The 23653-nt window shown below is 40.0% G+C and overlaps 1 protein-coding gene across 14 annotated transcripts in view; it reads left to right on the top strand.

The window, feature by feature from the left end:
• Positions 1-13006, top strand: part of asph (aspartate beta-hydroxylase) — a 43766-nt gene extending 30760 nt beyond the window's left edge. For 5 of the 14 annotated variants that reach the window (XM_083782486.1, XM_083782474.1, XM_083782478.1 and 2 more), the window contains 6 exons: positions 456-538; positions 1040-1360; positions 4811-5342; positions 6074-6115; positions 6242-6271; positions 8811-13006. In XM_083782486.1, the coding sequence (XP_083638612.1) occupies positions 456-538; positions 1040-1360; positions 4811-5342; positions 6074-6115; positions 6242-6271; positions 8811-8818 (1016 nt within the window). In that variant the 3' untranslated portion in view covers positions 8819-13006. Of the gene's footprint in view, positions 1-455; positions 539-1039; positions 1367-4810; positions 5343-6073; positions 6116-6241; positions 6272-8810 lie in introns of all 14 variants that reach the window. The other 9 variants (XM_083782483.1, XM_083782484.1, XM_083782476.1 and 6 more) reach the window with 9 other exon arrangements.
• Positions 13007-23653: the final 10647 nt, after the last annotated feature.

The raw sequence follows: 23653 nt of genomic DNA, 5'->3' as shown, positions 1-23653 counted from the left end.
ATTATTGTTCTCTTATGGGGGTCCCTGTCACAAAATCCTTTCAAATGGGCGTCCATTGCCATACCATTTAATTCTGCTCCTTGTTTCATGCATGGGCAACTGGGGGCCACGTGCGGCCCTCACCTTCACTTAATGTGGCCCTCAGGTTAATATCGGAATACTGATATATTACTGATTTCAGCTGTTACAATTCCAAACATGACTCGCTGGAATTACTTCAGTTAACATAAGTATAACTAAATGCATTTGAAATAAAATAAAAATAATATATAATTCACGATTTCAATTCAAATATACTGTAGCAAATATGTGGAAATATAGTGGCCCTCTCAATCTTCAAAGTGTACCACCCCTGCCTTACATACGTAGCTCTGTCTCTCTCAACCCCCCCCCCCCCTCGCTCACATCTCTCCCCCCTACTCACAGTCCACTGATGTTCTCTGTCTCTCTCCTAGAACCTGAGCTTGAGGAACTTCTTGAGGCGGAACCCGAACTCGAGCCGGAGGACGAGCCAGAACCTGAACCAGAGCCTGAGGAGGTCAGTAGAGACGAGCGGGGCTGGGTTCCGTTTTCTGCATGAGGCCCGTGCCCAGTCGCAGCATGGAGGGAATGTTGTAGAATGAATGAATGAAATCAATCAATCAATCAGGGTTGTGTTTCTGCATGAGGCCCGTCCCGACTCTCCAGTCGCAGCATGGCATGTTGTAGAATGAATGGAATCAATCAATCAATCAATCAATCGATGAAAATCATCCTCTCTTATGTAGTTAAAAAGAAAATAGGGCTGTCAAACCATTACAGCTTTAAAAAATAATTTAATCATGATTCATCACCATTCAATCTATGTCCAAATCATGCATGCATTAATTTAGTTAAAAAGTTTTATATAATTAATTTCCACTTTCACTTTTCAATTTCACTTTTCAATTTCACTTTTCAATTTCACTTTCACTTTTTCACTTTCACTTTTCAATTTTACGTATTTTGACAGCCATAATAATAATAATAAACGTACATATACATACACATAAATGTCCAGATTATTGAGGAGGAGCCCGAGGTTCTGGAGGAGGTGTTCGAGGAGGAGGAGGCCGAGCCTGAGGTGATCGAGGCCGAGCCCGAGGTGGTCGAGGCCGAGCCCGAGGTGGCCGAGCCCGAGTTGGTCGAGGCCGAGCCCGAGGCGGCCGAGCCCGAGGCGGTCGAGGCCGAGCCCGAGGTGGTCGAGGCCGAGGTGGCCGAGCCCGAGGCCATTGAGGAGGCCGTTGAGGAGGCCATTGAGGAGGCCATTGAGGAGGCCTTTGAGGAGGCCATTGAGGAGGCCATTGAGGAGGTGGAGGTTGTGGAGGAGGCAGTGGAGGAGGTGTGTGTGATTCATAATCTGCTTTAATGCATTTGGACCTGAGACCAGATTCTACAAAATGTCTTTGTATGACAGTTTTCTGAAAAACTCCTATGTTTCTATGTCAGTGTTTCGCAAACTATTTCATGTCAAGGACCCCAAATATTATCTGTATTTCGCTGTGAAATAATATATATTCAAAGATTCGGTGCCACATTTTCACGATAAAGCTCATAGTGCAGCACTCGCTATGAGCTTGTAGATCTGCTATTTTTCAACAGCTAAAGTTTTAAAATAATTGTTAAAGTGGTTACACGCTAAAGCAACGTTCCCGTCCTAAATGGGTTAATGTTACCAATGTTGTCGAAGAGGGATACCCTGTACAGCAGGGTTCCCCAATAGGCGGCCCGCGGGCCATTTGCGGCCCACAGAGGGCCCCCTTGTGGCCCATGAAAGAATTTCAAAAAGAAAAAAATTAATGTTTTTTCTTTTTTTTTAAGGGTCCCAGATATAAATGGCATTAAATGGGGGTCAGTAGCCTATGCATGTCAAACTGGGCATCCTTTTCAAATGGGGTCTTGCCCTGAAAATGAATTTTCAGGGCAAGACCTCGACCTCGCGCGTGCAGACTCGGCCCCCAGCCTGGTACGCTAGTCAAAATATGGCCCTTGAGGAAAATTTATTGGGGAACCCTGCTGTACAGGTCAACTAACCGGAGGGCACAGTCAAATCAAATGTATGGCGAATGCGTGATTTAAAAATGAAAATGGCACCGTGCACATGGTACGAAAAGTAACGCACATCCTCCGTTGGTGCTGAGCCAAAACTGTAGAAACGGTGAACAATGCTGCGAAGAATACGTGCACGCGAACTTAACAAGGAGGATCATGTCTACCTTCTGCACGGTGGAAAGAAAAGCAGGGGCTTCGCAACTCACTTTATGATGCTCCAAACTTTATTTGAATATACTTGACAACATACATATACACATATACTTGACAACATGCATACACATATACTTGACAACATACATATACACATACTTGACAACATACATATACACATATACTTGACAAAGACCGTAAGGTCGAAATGTTGTACTTTTTGCCTGCCTGTCGCTAAATAAAGTTTGGAGCATCATAAAGTGAGTTGCGAGCCCCTGCTTTCCACCGTGCAGAAGGTAGACATGCTCCTCCTTGTTTAGTTCACGTGCACGTATTCTTCGCAGCATTGTATCGTAGTGTATGCATGGGTGGGTGGGTCGGTTTGGTGTCGTTTACATCATGTTCCCACTTGAGCAAGTGTCCATGTAAAAAAAACCAAGATGGGTGGGTAGGTAGCTAGGTAGCTAGCAAGCAGTGTTCCTTTTTGTATAACTCAATGTTGGCCCACTGATTGTTCAATGGATGACACAGCTAGTGGTGGACTAGCTACTAGAGTACTGTACTGTCGGTGGCGTCGTGCCTAGGGAGTGCATTTGTCTTTAGTAGGCTTTTGATTGATTGATTGAATATTTTATTAGACAATATAAAAAGGAAAACGGCACAGTAAAGGTACAGTCGACTAAAATGTGCTTTGACAGGCCTTGATATCGTTGTAATGGCAGATTTTACACTTTGGTTGCATGTTGAAAATAGCAGATCTACAAGCTTGTAGATCTGCTATTTTCAGCATGAAACCTAGCATGAAACTTGATCCCTTGTCCACTAGTCCCTCCTTAACATTTTAGTCTAAATATTAGTCTCCCCCCCCCCCCCCCCCCCCCCAATTCCCCTGTAGTAATTGGTTTCTTTTAAAAAGTTATGCAACAGCTGGCACTCAATGCTGGAGGACATTTGGCTACGGCTTAACAGTGTGTTTGTTACTGAGGTTAGTAGGTTTTGTGTGAAAATGAAATGCAGTTAGTGACGCACAGTTTAATTGTATTTCAGAGGTTTGCTTAGTTTGCTTTTGCTTTGCAATGTAGTTGGCTAGTAGCAGGCAGCTGCGTTTAGTAGCTAGTCATCCCTCAATCTGTTGCTTAGCCTTATAGGCCTCATTCACACGTACCAAACACCAATCAAGCAAATGTTTGGTTGTTTTTTTGGGGCCACTACAATGCTTTTCCAATGGGAGTCACATGGTTTGACCAAACATTTTTGTTTGAGGGGGAGGGGCAGAACACCACCAGCAACACAAATGTTTGATCAAACCATATGACTCCCATTGGAAAAGCATTGTGGTGGCCCAAAAAAACAAAAACGACCAAACAATGCTAGATTGGTGGTGTTTGGTACGTGTGCATGAGGCCTTATGGCTTGCTAGCCAGTTGCAACTTGTGACATATCATCCCATTTAATATTGGTAAAAGAGAGATGACTGAATCTTATGGCAGTGAGCTGGTACCCTTTTACTACTGCTATTAAAGGTTATACTTAGCAAAACTGTAAATTCCATGTGTCGTACACAGAAATACAGTAATTTACTGTCGAGACATCCTTCAAAAGAGCCATATGATGGCTCATACAATTTGAAAAATAGGCGTAAGGATAATGCTCATCCCTCAACTGACAAGAGTTCCCATCACCATGGCAAGGGCATACGTTGGTCAAAAAGACCTAAGAAAATGTAAGACGACAACTAATGATGAATGTTGGCGACCTTACAGCTTTTTGATTAGTAGCCAGTAGGTACAAGACACACATTTTTATATCCGTTTCACTAGATATTAATCAGGTGACATTGTTTGACACTTTTACTCATGAAACACTCCATTAGCCTTCCTCAAAATGGCTCTTAACCCCCCTATGGCCCTTGACGTAATGAATCAATAAATCCCTTATGGCCACTGACTTAATTGACGTAATCATTTAATTCCCTGTAATCGGGGGCTTATAGTAACTTTTAGCTTGTTTGGCTAACGGCCGATGTAATCTACCTAAAACTGGCCGAAATCCGCACGTGCACTCTCTCGCAGGCGCGCACGCGGTCTTTATGTGCATCGCTGCGTAAAATGCGATATGTTGGGCTTGATTAGAGCTTAATTTGACTTGGTTATTAAAATCAACGATGATCGCTTAGCATCCCGGACATCTGATAGTGCTGCACAGTCCAAAGCTACTACCGGATGTCATGGTTCGTTAAACCGGAAGTAACATCGCCAGATTCGCTCTATTAGGTCAAAATCAGCATAATGGTGACGTTACCACCACCATCAGGACTATAATATAGTTATACTATAGGATTGCCGTGTTAAAATGAGATGTAGTCTGTATGTCACGGATTTTTCTATTGGCATTAAAATGACAAATGAAACATATGAATAGTGCAGGTAGAAGGCACAATCCACTGTTAATTACTTGAATTACAAATGACTTGAAAAGCTGTTTAGCACATTTTGACAAACCTATGTTTAGTGGGCCGCTTGCTGCCATGCAGGTGTAAGGAGGAAATGGACAGAATGTCTCATCTATTATATCCTACAACATTCAGGCTGCAGTTGAGGAGGCGCCAGCAGCGGAGGAGGAGGAGGAGGTGGTTGAGGAGGCTGCTCCTTTGGAAGAGGCTGTTGAGGAGGCTGTGGAAGAGGTTGTGGAGGAGCCATTGGCGGCCGTAGAGGAGGAGGAGGCCGCTCCTTTGGAGGAGGCAGTCGAGGAGGCAGTCGAGGAGGCCGCTCCTTTGGAAGAGGCTGTCGAGGAGCTCGCTGTTGAGGAGGAGGCCGCTGTCGAGGAGGTCGAGGTGGAAGTACTGGCTGCCCTTTCAGAAGAAGCCGTTGAGGAGGCAGTAGAGGAGGACGCTCCCTCAGAAGAGGCCGTGGAGGAGGTTGTAGAGGAGGCTGCCCCTGCAGAGGAGGAGGAGGCCCTGGCCGAGGAGGAAGCTGCCCCTGCAGAAGAAGCTGTTGAAGAGGAGGCTGCACCAGAAGTCGAGGAGGAGGCGGTAGAGGAGGCTGTCGCAGAAGTGGAGGAGGAAGCTGCTCCCTCAGAAGAAGCTGTTGAGGAGGAGGCCGTGGAGGAGCCAGTAGAAGGTAAGAGGCAGCGTAGCAAAGCAGTGCGTGTAACAACAAGAAGAACCTGTGGTACACCATGAATGGGTTCAACGGTTTCACATTGTCTCTTGCACAATACCAGAGAGCAGAGAGTTTGTTGTCACTTGGATCTACGAGTACACTCACTGTGAAAACCCTATTGTAGGCAGTGAAAAGTCTCCATGGCGCACACACAAAAAGCAGTGCAAATGGCACTAGCATGCAGCCAATCGGGATCCTCTAAAATAAATCATGCACCCATAGAGGTTTTCACAGCAGTCCACTCCACATGGAACCTCTCCACCCTGCAGTCCCATGGCTGTCAACGGGGGCATGTGCTCTCTAGGGCTGGGTCTCCAACCGGAGGAACCGCAATCGGTTCCATCACATTTTGAATCGTTTCTGGAACCGGTTTTATCTACATTGTCAGTGTCAAATTGAGCCATAAGGGTCCATTTGGTTTGAGCCATAAGGGTCCATTTGATTCCATTTGTACACTCTTTGAGTTAACAGACCTGTGAGTGTCTTTTGGAACCCTGTATACCTCACTTTGAGAACCACTACAAAGATATGTATGTAATACTGTGTATATGATTTAATGTGTGTTCATCAATAATGTTAATAGATTTCAAAATTATATTGATTACTGAAAAAAGAATGGCCTAAATTCAGCAGCATGTGTAGCAGGTGTGTTGTTTAAACCCGTTTCTTTTTTTGTTCTTCATTCACAGCAGAAACTGTAGCAGATGAGGTAGAGGAGATCCCAGAAGCAGGTGGGTAACTCACATAGAACTGTAACAATGGCCCATATATTCACTTTCATTTGTGAGGGTGTTGAGCAAAACATCTTCTAATTCTATTTTCTGTTTGCGTTTCTGTCGATGTGTGTGCACGCAAAGCAGAGGAACAGATTCAGGATGAGCCAACAGGTAATTATATATTTTCATTATTATAATGCTGCAGAGAGCAGATTGTAAAATGAAGGCATTGCTTCGCACTGGTGCTGGCAATACCAAACACATTATGCATTGACAATTTAAGTAATTGTTCTCTGTTAAAACAAGCAAAGTTCTACATTGTTTTATAAGATATTAGTACATTTTAACTGAATGCATAAGGTATTGGGAAAAGCGTGTTTTTCATTAAATAGACTAGACTTGGGTAAAGACTTGGTTGCCACATTTGGTTTAAGTCATTTTCATTCCTCATGAAGGCGAGGAAATGAATCAAAGCCTTTGGAAAAAGCAGTGAAATGTAATGTCAGGATGGTGCACTTATTGTTTTTGTACATAATATATATATATTTGTTTTAACGTAACATGGTAGTAGTGAGTCGACTTCAACAACTTGGTTAGAACTTAGAATTCATGCAGATATTCATTTTTTAATTACTTTGTCATGCCTTTGGGGCTTCGACAACCTTCATATTACATAATACTGTGTCGGTACAGTACAGCGTTTTGCAATAAAGATTGCCAGCTGTTAAAGTCTACATGTCGCCGATTGTCAGTCGTACTTTGGCTGCATTTACTCAGCGGTAGAAGATCTTATCTTGTGATGGCTGAATAAACAGAGACTCGGGTTAGATTACATATGGCTTCCATGTGTTCAGACAGGCATGGGAAGACCTGCTGGTCTGCTCTGTATGTTCTGCTAGCCATGTTCTGTAGAAACCGCTATCGCTGATAAGATACACCACCTTTGAGACCTCTGGCTGCTACATCGTACCTGTGCACCCATTTAGACCTGAAGCCGACTCTACAAAATGTCTTCTAAACTAAAACAGTTGTCTGGAAAAATGATATCAGTGGTGTCAAGGACCCCCACTTATTAGCCTACGGACCCCCATTTGACCCGTCCCCAGTTTAACATTAGTTAGCATTAGTCTACAGACTTCCATTTAATGGCATATCTATCTCTGGGACCCTAATTTATATTGTTAGATCAATGTTCATTTAACTGTCCAAATGGGTCTATTTGGTTCCATTTGTACACTCTGAGTTACAGATACATAATGGTCCATTTGGTTCCTAACTATCATTGGTCCATTTGGTTCCATTTGTACGCTCTCAGAATTACAGACACATAAGGGTCCAATTAGCTGGGGACCTCCTGGAACTCCCTCAAGGACCCCGTGGGGGTCCCTGGACCCCACTTTGAGAACCACCCGCTCTAGTCTTGACGACGTGTACTTTGCTGCTGCAGCAGGGAGCAGTCAGTGGTTAACATGCCCCGAGCACGCACACACACGCACGCACACAAACACGCCCCGAGCACGTGTGTGCTAAGGCTGACGTGTGCTTCTTTAACATGCGTGTCATTCAGTGCAATGAAAAGGCTCTCTGTCTGTGAAGGCAGTTTTGTTCCACAAACGTCCCTTTTTTATATAGAACTTTTGTGAAGGCAGTTTTGTTCCACAAACGTCCATTTCTTTTATATAGAACTTTTGCAACAACATGTTAATCCACGGTGACTTAAAAATACTAAGTGCGTTACTTTATAGACTTTAATACTTTTAAGTATGTATTTTATTCGTTATTGTTACCACAGATTGCAGACAATGTTGAAAGAATACTACATGAATGCATACTATTGTGAATACTGCAACATACCAGTACCAACTGGCACATTTTTGTTTGCTTGCTTTTAAACACCACACTGTGCATTTGAATGACAAGACATGCAATTATGCTGTGAAATGAAATGTGAATGTTGGGGGAGGCTCTTGAGGCACTACTGTTGAGGCACATTGGTCAGTTTAATATTGCCATCTACAGCAGTGGTTCTCAATGCTGTTTCATGTCAAGGACCCCCAAATTGACTCTAATTAGCCCACGGACCCCCCATTTGAAAAGCTATGCCAGGGCCCCCCATAAGAGAAGATTTTTTACAGCTGTAGCGGTGACTCTCAACCATTTTAATTTCAAGGACCCCAACTTAATGGCATTTCTATCACTGGGACCCCAATTTATATGGTAAAGTCAATGTTAATTGCACTCTTAAGAGTGTACAAATGGACCTGTTGGGGTCCATTTGGTTCCATTTGTACACTCAGAGGTATAGTCCCATAAGGTCGGATCCATTTGGTTCCTAACTATCATTTAGCTGGGGACCCCTGGAACTCCCCAGGGCGTCCACGGGCCCCACTTTGAGAACCACAGATCTACATCACCCAAAATAAATGCTGATTAGAGGTCCGTTAATGCATTCATTACTTGTTAAGTTTGTATACGCAAAAAGTTAGAAGCCATATGCTGAAACCAAAGCAGTTGCCTCCCTCTAGTGGTGAAGTGTAGAGATGCAATGTGCCATCTGCCATTCTCTGTGGCTTCCAGCAGTGGTGGTCCTATATGCAGCCTGATGCCTTTTTAATGGCAATTATTGTGTTTTATATTAACTAATTTAGGCAATTGGTGAGATAAACGGCATCATCATCGTGTGTGTGTGTGTGTGTTTGTTTTCCAACAGAAACGTAGAGCCTGCAGTCATTGCGGTGACGGAGCAAGTACCGACCGGCATCGCACCATCACCCCCCGAGTGAGCTCAGAGCGATGCGCCTCCACCTCCCGTGAAGCGGCAGTGGTCATGACGACAGCCGTCTCCCTCCCCCTCCCCCCCCCCCCCCTGTTTTCACACTCATTCTCCATGAAAAATACACCCCCCCCACACACACACACACACACACCCTTTCCACACCCTTTCTTTTCTAGTGTACGTTTTGTGTACGAGTGATGGATTGTTTGCTTTATGAATAACATGACCTCTTTTGTTTCCCTATCATTTGTTTTTGCTCAAAATCTCCCCCATTTTTTTTTTCTTTTTTTTTTCTTTTAGTTTAGTTTGGATTTTATATATTTTTAGTTTTCTGAAAATGGATAATTCATTCTAACTTTCTTTCCCTCTGCTATTCCTTTTTTTAGGTGGTATAGAAATGTATTGTCTTTCGCCACATACTCAGGCCATGGAATCTCTCTATATGCTGTACTTCTGTGGTCATTACCAGACCAGACACTTGTATCTGAAAGAGTTGCAAAGATTCAGCCTGGGATGTCTAAAAATGCCTCCAGTTAATTGTTCCTCCTCTATTCTCAGTTCTAAACTTTGTTGCAAGGTAATGTTAGTCTCTAGACTTTGCTCACTGAGCTGGTATTGTAGTTTGTTGCCAAGCAATGTAAGGCTATTGAACATTGTATTCGGAAACAACTGGCAGGTATCCTTTTTTTGGCAGTTCCACTGGTAGAACTCTTTCAGATAGAAGGTTACAAGTCCCGGGTCAGTGAGGTTACCTTTTAACACGCTGGTTTCCTCTCTCCTTTTCCTGTGTGCAACCACCAGCTAGATTCAGGTGCGAACATGTTGCTTTGTTGCTCCACTGTCCTCTCGTCGCGTTCGTAATCGCTACTCGACCGGAGCTTCCATTCCAAACCCAGACATTCTGCTCAGAACTTCATAGACCGGTTCCACTCAGGGCTGCGTGGTTTCCAACACCATCTTGACGCTGAAATGATTTTGAATTGTTGTTTGCAACTCACTAGTAGGCAGACATCATATTATAGATGTTGGGTAATGAAGTTGAGGGAAGAGACAATTTTCTTGGTGCCGAGATGACTTTAGGAAACATTGGAGTGGAAATCCGTTCAGCCCTGTTCTGTTTTGTTCTGTTCCAGTGTTGTAGGTAGTATGCAAAGCTGGTGTGATACCTTGCGACTGCAATTTACTTATCGGTATATGTTGACTCCAACCTCTGCAAGGACGGAGCCATGTGCTAGCATGTAGATTCAGAGGGAAGGCAGACTGTGAGACTTCAGTACGCATTTGCCCACTTTTCCCATCAGTTTGTGTACATGAGAGAGCAATGTGTGCGAGGCTGCTTCGTAGACATATCGCTTCACAAATCAGTCCCTTCTAGGAGCTGTAGATTTCATCTCTTTGACGTTTTGGAGATTCAATCCTTTTCCTTTTTTTAACATCTGCGACCTCATACTTCTCAGTACCTCTGACTGCCATAGTTCTATAGAACCTCTCCAACTGTCCTAGAAGCTTCTCTGTTTTAGTGTGCTGTAGAACTCTTGTTTTGTCTAATTCCTTTAACAGTGACCAGGGCCACATAATTAGCTTTCTGCGTGAAGTTTCATGTCTAAACTTTGTTTCATACTTTGACTTTGTAAGATATGATTTCTCACACTTGTACTGTGATGTAATGGAAGCCATTGCCTGTGCACCACTGTCCCCGCTATGGTTTTAAAGTCCCTTTTCAAGCACACCAGCAATATTAGTCTTGTGTATTCACGCCTAGCTGACTGACTGACGTGGCAGCCCTATCTGGCCCTAACCAAGCAAGCTAAAATTACCCACTCTTCCAGAAAACATGGCCTTTTAACCCCAAGTCATCCAGTTCTGATCTATTGCAGGTGCTGGTTCAACATGGACAAAATGTCCCGATATGGCTCAGATAGTTTTAGCATAACATCCTGTCTCTAACCCAGCCATAACTTGTTAACCGTTAACTGTAGGCCTGCCGCTTAACCATCCCGTTGGTCAGTTCTAAAATGGTCATGAATACACGTACAGCTAACTCACCACTTGGACTGTTTTTTACTATTGCTGTTGTTGTTTTGTTGTCAGGGTTGTTTTAACGTTGAGGGTGAAGCTGCACTGGCTTGTTCTTTCCACTCGAGAAAAAAAAGAGAAAGGGATAGGCATATTTTCTTCTTTCTCCGAAGGAAACTCAGTGACGTGTTTTGTTTTATAGTTTGTGTTCCCTTTCCTCTTTGTGGATTCTAATTTTTTATATATATATATATGTGTGTGATTTCCGCTTTTAATCTTTTCCATGGTAGCAGGCTCCCAAGATGCCCTAACATCTTAGCACGAACATCATCTTGGGCCTCTTTGGCTTAATTTAACGATGGACACGACAAACACGAGGTTTCCTGATCCCTCGTGAATCCCTCGTTGTTCGGCAACGGAGAGAGGCGATGGTCTTCCTGCTAAGATGGCTTTGGGCAAAAGGGCCTAATGTTCTCTATAGTGTGGTTCTATCGGGGGACCTGACGGGCTGCACCGATAGAGTCGTGATACTGTAGGTATTTTCTGCAACACAAAACTACTTCAAGGGATAGAACACAAACAACGGGGTTGGGGTCAGTTCATGGTTGGATAGTTTAGTCTGTGTGTTTTATTAGTTGAATATATGGAACCTTTTTTCTTTCTTTTAAAGGTTCCTTGGTCTTTTATTTTTGAATGTTGTAAAAGAATACATTCTGAACATGCAGCTTTCTCTTGATCATCATAACCCTGTTGTATGGCAGCCATTTTGCATCTCCCCTAATAAGATTTCGGGTGGCAGAATTGTTGTCATGGAGTTATTGACCCAGTGAGCTGAATTGCCCCCAGTCCCCCACGCAACAAATGGTTATTTCTATGGATGTGACACATTCCAGTGGTGTGCAGTAGATTTATTAAGTAAGATTACTGTCCTTTTTCTAAAACACTACTAGTCGCTATTTTCTACTCCCTAACTACTTTCTATGTCAATGTGAATTTTAAAACCTTGTTAATTTTACAGATTACAGCCTTTACAAAGAAGAAATCTTCTAGATTTTTTTTTTTTTTCGTTTTTTTAAAGGAAGAAATAAGGTTTCGGGAAGAAAAGAAAAAACATTTTAGAAGAAAACATTAATATTTCTTTTTCTGAAAATTCTTTAAAAGAAGTTATTTTATTTTCAAAGCCATATACTGTGCTGTTTGTGAACAGGCAGTTGTTTTTTTTCCATGCGGCTGTGCTAATTTTGTTGTGTAAGAAGAAAGAAATGCAACATAACTAGCAATAAAATGACAGATCAAATCAACCACACCACAACCTGTACAGACAGGTGATTGTTCTTGTTGTTTTTCGTTGTTAATGAGGTTCATCTTTGAACAGAAGTCGTTTACATGCTGTAAAGGGCCATGATACACATGGGCAATGTTACTTCCAAAGGAGATGGCGGTTAGCCCAGTGGTTCCCAAACCTTTTCATGTCAAGGACCCCCAAATTGACATTTATTAGCCCCCATTTGTACGGCTCTAGCAGTCACTTTCAACCGTTTAAATTTCAAGGACCCCCAGTTTGACATGCATTAAGGTACAGCCGCCCGGCCAGTTTAACGGCATTTCTATCTCTGGGACCCCAATTTATGTGGTACAATCTAAGTTAATTTAACTCTTGACAGTTACAGACCCATAAGGGTCCAAACTATCATTTAGCTGGGAACCCCCTGGAACTCCCTCAAGGACCCCACTTTGGGAACCACTGGGTTAACCAACATACAGAATGTCATACAACATCAAAAGTGTCTACTGTCTCGGCAAGAATTGTTGTCATGGTAACTAAATTAATGTAAATTGACTGGTCAGTGCATGGCCAATTGGGAAGGAACTTAGGAAACAATTTGAAAGTGCTGTTTTGTTTTTTTTCTTCTGTCGCTGGAAGCTGCCCGTCTCCAGAGAGAGAGTTACAGTGTTGACTGTGTATCATGGCCTTTAAAGGTCTACAGGCATATTGCAGGTGATTAAATTATTATGAAAATGGTAATATGGATTCTGTGGAGGAGATTTGGACCGTCACAGTTCTCTGTAAATGTTCTGTTCTGTGAGCTGCAATAAAGGTTTGGGACAACACAGCAACGACTCCCGCCATTTCTTTCCTTGTTGTCATTTTAGCTATATCTATTGTGTTTTTCTTTATGGTGGTTGACTGGGAGTACTTTTTTTTGCACCGACTGACTTTGTGCAGCAATTTAAACATGATAAAGGGAAATGAGGAAAGACCAAACGTTTAAGTTTAACTCGAAGGGTTTGAATGAATGCCTTTTATTTCAGACTCGGGGTCCATAGAATAGAAAAACGAATACAATATACATCCAATAAAAAACAGTCCAAGTGTACATGTTAGACAGGCATTTGTGACAGTTATGAATAAAGGCTTTTAAGCCAATGTCTTCTAAGGCTAGAGGAGTAGGCTATCTAGTGCAACTTTTGACAGGATTATTTATACTGACGACGATGCTATTCACAGACCTCATCCAAGCAACACATGAATCTATGCATTAAGTTCCGGAGAACAGCTTGAAAAGTATTGACTCTTGCAGCCACAAACATTTCACTTGCACTGCACCATCTACAGTTCTAGACTTTTCGAGTAAAATTCTCATGGCATCATTATACGCTACTTGAAGTTTCTGAATACTTGCTTTTTTGTAGCTTGACCACAAGTGGGCAGTGTAGAGTGGCGTACAGTACGCTCTAAATAGAGAAATCTTAACTCCTTCTGAACACATACTGAACTGCGAGGGTGTTCTCCTGTGCATACATCCTACGTGCATACGTCGGTATATCATCATCTGTTAACTGTTCTGTAAGAAAATGTCCAAGATATTTGACTTTACTACAGACACCGTGTTAAAAGATCGTTTAAAATCAGGAAATGTTTGACTTTTGTTCTACAAATAATAATCGGTACATATGTCGAGCAGCTGGTGTAGTCCAGCGCTACTTGGGCTCAGTATGACTAAATCATCTGCATACATCAAATGATTGACAAGATCATTACCCAGCATACAACCAGTGTTGCAATCATTCAACTGTTTCGACAGATCATCCATATATAAATTAAAAATAATAGGCGACAAAATTCCTCCCTATCTGACCCCATTGGTGACCCCAAATGGCCCTGATTCACTATTGCCTCACTTGACTCTCATGGTCTGGTTGGCATACCAATAGAGAGCTGCAGTCCCGCCCCCTTTCATGACGACGCCAGGCCCAAGGACTGTCTAAAGAGGACAAGACGTGAAGACTGTAAGGGCGCCGCCATGTTGCTCCATGGAAGGAAAGAAACATGCGCAGTGGGCTACATGCAGCCAACACTTCCGCGTTCAGCTTCCTTGGTCTCAACTGCGCATGTTTCTTTCCTTCCATGGAGCACCATGTGAGAAACATGGCGGCTCCCTTACGGTCTTCGCGTCCCGTCCTCTTTAGACAGTCCTTGGCCAGGCCCAGGAAATAGTTCCCAATGCATTTTTCCCATAGACATTTCAAAACGTATTTATTCAAAGACCTTATAAGCGTCGTACAAAGCCAACTCTTGTCGTGACAAATCATGACGACAAACAAATAACAAATAATTACAAAGAAGAAAAACAATAAAAAAAGTGTTGTAACCTGCCGGTTTCTTCTTTCTAATTATTTGTTCAGCCCGAAAAATTATGTTTGTTGTCATGATTTGTTACGACAAGAGTTGGCTTTGTACGAGGCTTAAAAGGTCTTTAAATAAATACTTTTTGAAATGTCTATGAGGAAAATGAACGGAGAATCATGTCCTGGGCCCTGGTAGGGGGCGGGACTGCGACGCTCTAGGCCAAGATCCTAACTACCGGTATGTCCCCAGGCTGCCCTCTTAGGCTTAGTTTAATAAAAAAGCTTTCTATGACTCATCAATAAAAGGACTGTTGAGTTTTGCCCTCTATATTTGTTTACAGTTACTTTCAAAGCATATACAAAGATCAGTGCCATGCTTGGGTTTGAATCCAAACTGTCTGTGGATCCAATGTACTCGTTTATCTTGTCCAACAGAATCCTTTACAATATTTTAGACAGTATACTGGCTATGTTATTCCATCCAGGTTTGAAAACATAAAATAAATATACTTTAGCATAGTAACTTTACTTTAGCATAGTAACTAGCAGCGACAGAGGTGTAAAAAGATGTCTGGCACTGTTGGCTTAATCGCAGCCAAACCCATGCCCACACATTCCCTGGCTGGATGCCAGAGCTGAACCTCTGCCTCAAATCTTTCACATGGGCTTGTTATAGCGCCACCAGGAGGCCGATATTTGCAAAACACATTTTTTTACATTACGCTCTAGAGATTTTGTCCAAACATGCAAATTGGTACACAGTCTACTCTCTATATTACTCTATATTTCCGTGACATTTTGAATGCACATTCCCGCAGATTGCAGAGGAACAAATGCCACTTGAAACTTCTCAAATCAGCCTCATGCTGGTGCTATGGGGTCATATGTTCCCCATGGTTCTTATCGACACTGATTCTCAAACATCTTCATGTCAAAGACACCCAAATGATATATATTAGGTAGGTATTTGGCCACAGACCCCCATCTATGATTCAGATAGAACAGCCTTGTCTGGATTTGAACCCACAACCTGAGGATCATATACAGCCCATGGTCAAAAAGGATGAAAAACGAGGATTTGAAAGAAATATTAAAATCACTCCGCGACCATGGACTCGGGGTGATTTTCGTCTTTTTTTCAAATCCTCAAAAATGATGAAAAACGGAAACGGCATGCTATAGTATGCCGTCCGAGACCATGGGCTATGGGCTAGCCCCATGGTCAAAAAGGATGAGAAACGAGGATTTGAAAAAAAGATGAAAATCACTCCGAGTCTTCTTCTTCCTTCAGCTCCGTTGCAGCAAGCCGGTCCAGTGTGTCATCGTCTAGGACGGTCAATTAAGCCACGATCCCCATTCGATGGCCGGTATTTGGGGGCGGCAGCAGGTCATCACGTGTTCCACAGTCTGTAGTGGATCCACCCCACAGTGGACACTGACTGTGAGACCCCACACTGTCTGTGAGACCCCACACTGTCTGTGAGACCCCACACTGTCTGTGAGACCCCACACTGTCTGTGAGACCCCACAAATGTGAGACCTCACAAATGATGATGTTGTATTACTGTTGTATGGTAGACAATAAAGTGGGTTTCAGGTGTGGTAATCTGAACACAGCGTCTTTACACTCTAGTGAAATAGTGCATTGCATACTTAATGTAAACATACAACAGGACTAAGGTGAGGCAGTCAGCAGGTCACAGCGCTGTAGGGCTTCGGACCCTATATCCAGGCAGAAGCTTGGATAGTACTTATTACTGTACCAGTCCTTTTTTTGCTTTGCAACACCATGCCTTTACTTGCATGTGAATTATTTCGTTTTGACGGTACTTGTACTACTGTTCTACATTTTTGTCTAATAAAATAGGCTATTCATTTAATCAATCAAACTGCATTAACTAACAGAGATACTACTAGCCAAGATATCCATGTCAACATGCTCTATAGGAGTCTCAATAACAGGTATAAGTAACGTTTAATGTTTAGTAATGTAGCAGAAGAGGCAATTAATTGAACAGCGTTTTGGCACAACTTTTCAAACGAGGTTAATTAAAAAAAACGATGAAAAACGGCGTGCTATAGTATGCCGTTCGGTATGGGCTATAGCCCATGTTCAAAAATGATGAAAAACGAGGTTATTTTCTTTTTCAAAATTTCAAAAAACGATGGGCTATAACCCATGTTTTTTTTTTTCTCATTTTTTTAAATCGTCAAAAATGATGAAAAACCACGTGCTATAGTATGCCGTACGCCGGTATGGGCTATAGCCCATGTTCAAAAATGATGAAAAACGAGGTTAATTCTTTTTTCAAAAATTCAAAAAACGATGGGCTATAACCCATGTTTTTTTTTTGTTTTTTTTTTTCAAATCCTCAAAAATGATGAAAAACGGCGTGCTATAGTATGCCGTACGGTATGGGCTATAACCCATGGTTTTTTTTTCTAATTTTTTTCAAATCCTCAAAAATGATGAAAAACGAGGTTAATTCTTTTTTCAAAAATTCAAAAAACGATGGGCTATAACCCATGTTTTTTTTTTTTTTTTTTTTCAAATCCTCAAAAATGATGAAAAACGGCGTACTATAGTATGCCGTACGGTATGGGCTATAGCCCATGTTCAAAAATGATGAAAAACAAGGTACATTTATTTTTCCAAAATTTCAAAAAACGATGGGCTATAACCCATGTATTTTTTTTTCTCATTTTTTTCAAATCCTCAAAAATGATGAAAAACCGCGTGCTATAATATGCCGTACGGTATGGGCTATAGCCCATGTTCAAAAATGATGAAAAACGAGGTAATTATTATTATTTTTAATTCAAAAAACGATGGGCTATAACCCATGTTTTTTTTTTTTTTTTTTTTTCAAATCCTCAAAAATGATGAAAAATGGCGTGCTATAGTATGCCGTACGGTATGGGCTATAGCCCATGTTCAAAAATGTTGAAAAACGAGGTAATTTTTTTTTCCAAAATTTCAGAAAATGATGGACTATAACCCATGTTTTTTTTTTTTTCTTTTTTTTTTAATCCTCAAAAATTATGAAAAACGGCGTGCTATAGTATCCCGTACGGTATGGGCTATGCTATAGCCCATGTTAAAAAATGATGAAAAACGAGGTTAATCTTTTTTTTTCAAATTTTCAAAAAACGATGGGCTATAACCCATGTTTCTTTTTTCTCATTTTTTTCAAATCCTCAAAAATGATGAAAAACGGCGTGCTATAGTATGCCGTTCGGTATGGGCTATAGCCCATGTTCAAAAATGATGAAAAACAAGGTTAATTTCTTTTTCAAAATTTCAAAAAACGATGGGCTATAACCCATGTTTTTTTTTTCTCATTTTTTTCAAATCCTCAAAAATGATGAAAAACGGCGTGCTATAGTATGCCGTACGGTATGGGCTATAGCCCATGTTAAAAAAAGATGAAAAACGAGGTTAATTAATTTTTTCAAATTTTCAAAAAACGATGGGCTATAACCCATGTGTTACATTCCCCTTTGTATGTCTAGGGGTATAAGAAGAGGATCCAACACGGCTGGACCGAGAATTGTTTATTCAACGGTAGAATGATAAGGTATATAATAATAAAGAATAGTGATTACAAAACTCCAATACAAAACGAAAGACAGGCTGTATGGGGCAACTTAAATGAAACAATCAAAACTATCTAGCCCTATGCTAAAGTGTCACATAACCCTCTAACCTAACTCTAACCAACAAAAGGAAAAGAGGGGTTACACAAGTTCAAAACTATCTAAGCTGCCTACACTAACTACTGCCTAACAAAGAGTTACAACAAGTACGCTCCCATACGCCATACATTATATTATATATCTCTACATATATATAATTATAATCAATTGTAACTTTAGCTCAGCATCACAAATAACAGAGTCACAGAATCAGCTCAGGGGCTCCACACAGATATAGCCCGCCCCCTGGCCTACGGAATCACAGAATCAGCTCAGGGGCTCCACACAGGTCTAGCCCCTGGCCTACGCTTATACACAGTTCTGAAACTTTGAGCATTCCCTAGCTCCTCTGGACAGTGTGCTCTCAGTATGGGGAAACTGAGAGACACTGCCAATGATTGCTTGTCACAGGTGCTGCTAAGTAGTCTTCCCAGGTCTGTCCTCCGAGCGCGGATTGGCTCCTGGTGACGAGGGGGCCAGACAGGTTGATGGGTCTCCGCCTCCACGCACCACAGAAGATCAGACCTATGACTGAAAGTGTTTGACTAGCGTACCAGGCTGGGGGCCGAGTCTGCACGCGCGAGGTCGAGGTCTTGCCCTGAAAATTCATTAAAAAAAAACATGGGTTATAGCCCATCGTTTTTTAAATTTTTGAAAAAAAAATTATCCTCGTTTTTCATCGTTTTTGAACATGGGCTATAGCCCCTACCGTACGGCATACTATAGCACGCCGTTTTTCATCATTTTTGAGGATTTGAAAAAAATTCAAAATTTCAAAAAACATGGGTAGCCCATCGTTTTTTGAATTTTTGAAAAAAATGTTATCCTCGTTTTTCATCGTTTTTGAACATGGGCTATAGCCCCTACCGTACGGCATACTATAGCACTCCGTTTTTCATCATTTTTGAGGATTTGAAAAAAATTAAAAAATTCAAAAAACATGGGTTATAGCCCATCGTTTTTTGAAATTTTGAAAAAAATGTTATCCTCGTTTTTCATCGTTTTCATCATTTTTGAGGATTTGAAAAAAATTCTAAATTCTAAAAAACATGGGTTATAGCCCATCGTTTTTTGAATTTTTGAAAAAAATGTTATCCTCGTTTTTCATCGTTTTTGAACATGGTCTATAGCCCCTACCGTACGGCATACTATAACACGCCGTTTTTCATCATTTTTGAGGATTTGAAAAAAATTAAAAAATTCAAAAAACATGGGTTAATCGTTTTTTGAAATTTTGAAAAAAAATGTTATCCTCGTTTTTCATCGTTTTTGAACATGGGCTATAGCCCCTACCGTACGGCATACTATAGCACGCCGTTTTTCATCATTTTTGAGGATTTGAAAAAAAAATCTAAATTTAAAAAAACATGGGTTATAGCCCATCGTTTTTTGAATTTTTGAAAAAAAGTGTTATCCTCGTTTTTCATCATTTTTGAACATGGGCTATAGCCCCTACCGTACGGCATACTATAGCACGCCGTTTTTCATCATTTTTGAGGATTAAAAAAAAAAAAAAAAAAAAAAAAACATGGGTTATAGCCCATCATTTTTTGAACTTTTGAAAAAATGTTATCCTCGTTTTTCATCGTTTTTGAACATGGGCTATAGCCCCTACCGTACGGCATACTATAGCACGCCGTTTTTCATCATTTTTGAGGATTTGAAAAAAATTCAAAATTTCAAAAAACATGGGTTATAGCCCATCGTTTTTAGATTTTTTGAAAAAAATGTTATCCTCGTTTTTCATCGTTTTTGAACATGGGCTATAGCCCCTACCGTACGGCATACTATAGAACGCAGTTTTTCATCATTTTTGAGGATTTGAAAAAAATTCAAAATTTCAAAAAACATGGGTTATAGCCCATCGTTTTTTAATTTTTGAAAAAAATGTTATCCTCGTTTTTCATCGTTTTTGAACATGGGCTATAGCCCCTACCGTACGGCATACTATAGCACGCCGTTTTTCATCATTTTTGAGGATTTGAAAAAAAATCTAAATTTCAAAAAACATGGGTTATAGCCCATCGTTTTTTGAATTTTTGAAAAAAAATGTTATCCTCGTTTTTCATCGTTTTTGAACATGGGTTATAGCCCCTACCGTACGGCATACTATAGCACGCCGTTTTTCATCATTTTTGAGGATTTGAAAAAATAAATCAAAAAAAAAAAAAACATGGGTTATAGCCCATCGTTTTTTTAATTTTTGAAAAAAATGTTATCCTCGTTTTTCATCATTTTTGAACATGGGCTATAGCCCCTACCGTACGGCATAATATAGCACGCCGTTTTTCATCATTTTTGAGGATTAAAAAAAATATATATATATAAATAAATAAAAGGGTTATAGCCCATCGTTTTTTTAATTTTTGAAAAAAATGTTATCCTCGTTTTTCATCGTTTTTGAACATGGGCTATAGCCCCTACCGTACGGCATACTATAGCACGCCGTTTTTCATCATTTTTGAGGATTTGAAAAAAAATCAAATTTTCAAAAAACATGGGTTATAGCCCATCGTTTTTAGAAGTTTTGAAAAAAATGTTATCCTCGTTTTTCATCGTTTTTGAACATGGGCTATAGCCCCTACCGTACGGCATACTATGGAACGCCGTTTTTCATCATTTTTGAGGATTTGAAAAAAATTCAAAATTTCAAAAAACATGGGTTATAGCCCATCGTTTTTTGAATTTTTGAAAAAAAAATGTTATCCTCGTTTTTCATCATTTTTGAACATGGGCTATAGCCCCTACCGTACGGCATACTATAGCACGCCGTTTTTCATCATTTTTGAGGATTTGAAAAAAGAAATCAAAATTAAAAAAAACATGGGTTATAGCCCATCGTTTTTAGAATTTTTGAAAAAAAATGTTATCCTCGTTTTTCATCGTTTTTGAACATGGGTTATAGCCCCTACCGTACGGCATACTATAGCACGCCGTTTTTCATCATTTTTGAGGATTTGAAAAAAGAAATCAAAATAAAAAAAAACATGGGTTATAGCCCATCGTTTTTTTAATTTTTGAAAAAAATGTTATCCTCGTTTTTCATCATTTTTGAACATGGGCTATAGCCCCTACCGTACGGCATACTATAGCACGCCGTTTTTCATCATTTTTTAGGATTAAAAAATATATATATATATAAATAAATAAAAGGGTTATAGCCCATCGTTTTTTTAATTTTTGAAAAAAATGTTATCCTCGTTTTTCATCGTTTTTGAACATGGGCTATAGCCCCTACCGTACGGCATACTATAGCACGCCGTTTTTCATCATTTTTGAGGATTTGAAAAAAAATCAAAATTTCAAAAAACATGGGTTATTGCCCATCGTTTTTAGAAGTTTTGAAAAAAATGTTATCCTCGTTTTTCATCGTTTTTGAACATGGGCTATAGCCCCTACCGTACGGCATACTATGGAACGCCGTTTTTCATCATTTTTGAGGATTTGAAAAAAATTCTAAATTTCAAAAAACATGGGTTATAGCCCATCGTTTTTTGAATTTTTGAAAAAAAAATGTTATCCTCGTTTTTCATCGTTTTTGAACATGGGCTATAGCCCCTACCGTACGGCATACTATAGCACGCCGTTTTTCATAATTTTTGAGGATTTGAAAAAAGAAATCAAAATTTAAAAAAACATGGGTTATAGCCCATCGTTTTTTTTATTTTGGAAAAAATGTTATCCTCGTTTTTCATCATTTTTGAACATGGGCTAGAGCCCCTACCGTACGGCATACTATAGCACGCCGTTTTTCATCATTTTTGAGGATTAAAAATAATATATATATAAATAAATAAAAGGGTTATAGCCCATCGTTTTTTTAATTTTTGAAAAAAATGTTATCCTCGTTTTTCATCGTTTTTGAACATGGGCTATAGCCCCTACCGTACGGCATACTATAGCACGCCGTTTTTCATCATTTTTGAGGATTTGAAAAAAATTCAAAATTTCAAAAAACATGGGTTATAGCCCATCGTTTTTAGAAGTTTTGAAAAAAATGTTATCCTCGTTTTTCATCGTTTTTGAACATGGGCTATAGCCCCTACCGTACGGCATACTATGGAACGCCGTTTTTCATCATTTTTGAGGATTTGAAAAAAATTCTAAATTAAAAAAAACATGGGTTATAGCCCATCGTTTTTTGAATTTTTGAAAAAAAAAATGTTATCCTCGTTTTTCATCATTTTTGAACATGGGCTATAGCCCCTACCGTACGGCATACTATAGCACGCCGTTTTTCATCATTTTTGAGGATTTGAAAAAAGAAATCAAAATTTAAAAAAACATGGGTTATAGCCCATCGTTTTTTTTATTTTGGAAAAAATGTTATCCTCGTTTTTCATCATTTTTGAACATGGGCTATAGCCCCTACCGTACGGCATACTATAGCACGCCGTTTTTCATCATTTTTGAGGATTTGAAAAAAAATCTAAATAAAAAAAAACATGGGTTATAGCCCATCGTTTTTTGAATTTTTGAAAAAATTAATTATCCTCGTTTTTCATCGTTTTTGAACATGGACTATAGCCCCTACCGTACGGCATACTATAGCACGCCGTTTTTCATCATTTTTGAGGATTTGAAAAAAAAATCAAAATAAAAAAAACATGGGTTATAGCCCATCGTTTTTTGAATTTTTGAAAAAAATGTTATCCTCGTTTTTCATCATTTTTTAACATGGGCTATAGCCCCTACCGTACGGCATACTATAGCACGCCGTTTTTCATCATTTTTGAGGATTTGAAAAAAATTAAAAAATTCAAAAAACATGGGTTATAGCCCATCGTTTTTAGAAGTTTTGAAAAAAATGTTATCCTCGTTTTTCATCGTTTTTGAACATGGGCTATAGCCCCTACCGTACGGCATACTATGGAACGCCGTTTTTCATCATTTTTGAGGATTTGAAAAAAATTCTAAATTTCAAAAAACATGGGTTATAGCCCATCGTTTTTTGAATTTTTGAAAAAAAAATGTTATCCTTGTTTTTCATCGTTTTTGAACATGGGCTATAGCCCCTACCGTACGGCATACTATAGCACGCCGTTTTTCATCATTTTTGAGGATTTGAAAAAAGAAATCAAAATAAAAAAAAACATGGGTTATAGCCCATCGTTTTTTTTATTTTGGAAAAAATGTTATCCTCGTTTTTCATCATTTTTGAACATGGGCTATAGCCCCTACCGTACGGCATACTATAGCACGCCGTTTTTCATCATTTTTGAGGATTTGAAAAAAAATCTAAATAAAAAAAAACATGGGTTATAGCCCATCGTTTTTTGAATTTTTGAAAAAATTAATTATCCTCGTTTTTCATCGTTTTTGAACATGGACTATAGCCCCTACCGTACTGCATACTATAGCACGCCGTTTTTCATCATTTTTGAGGATTTGAAAAAAAAATCAAAATAAAAAAAACATGGGTTATAGCCCATCGT

This window comes from Protomyctophum parallelum (genome assembly GCF_964188405.1).
Source record: "Protomyctophum parallelum genome assembly, chromosome: 14".
Taxonomy (NCBI): domain Eukaryota; kingdom Metazoa; phylum Chordata; class Actinopteri; order Myctophiformes; family Myctophidae; genus Protomyctophum; species Protomyctophum parallelum.
The sequence above is the reverse complement of the archived record's forward strand: the minus strand, read 5'-3'. Positions and strand labels throughout refer to the sequence as shown.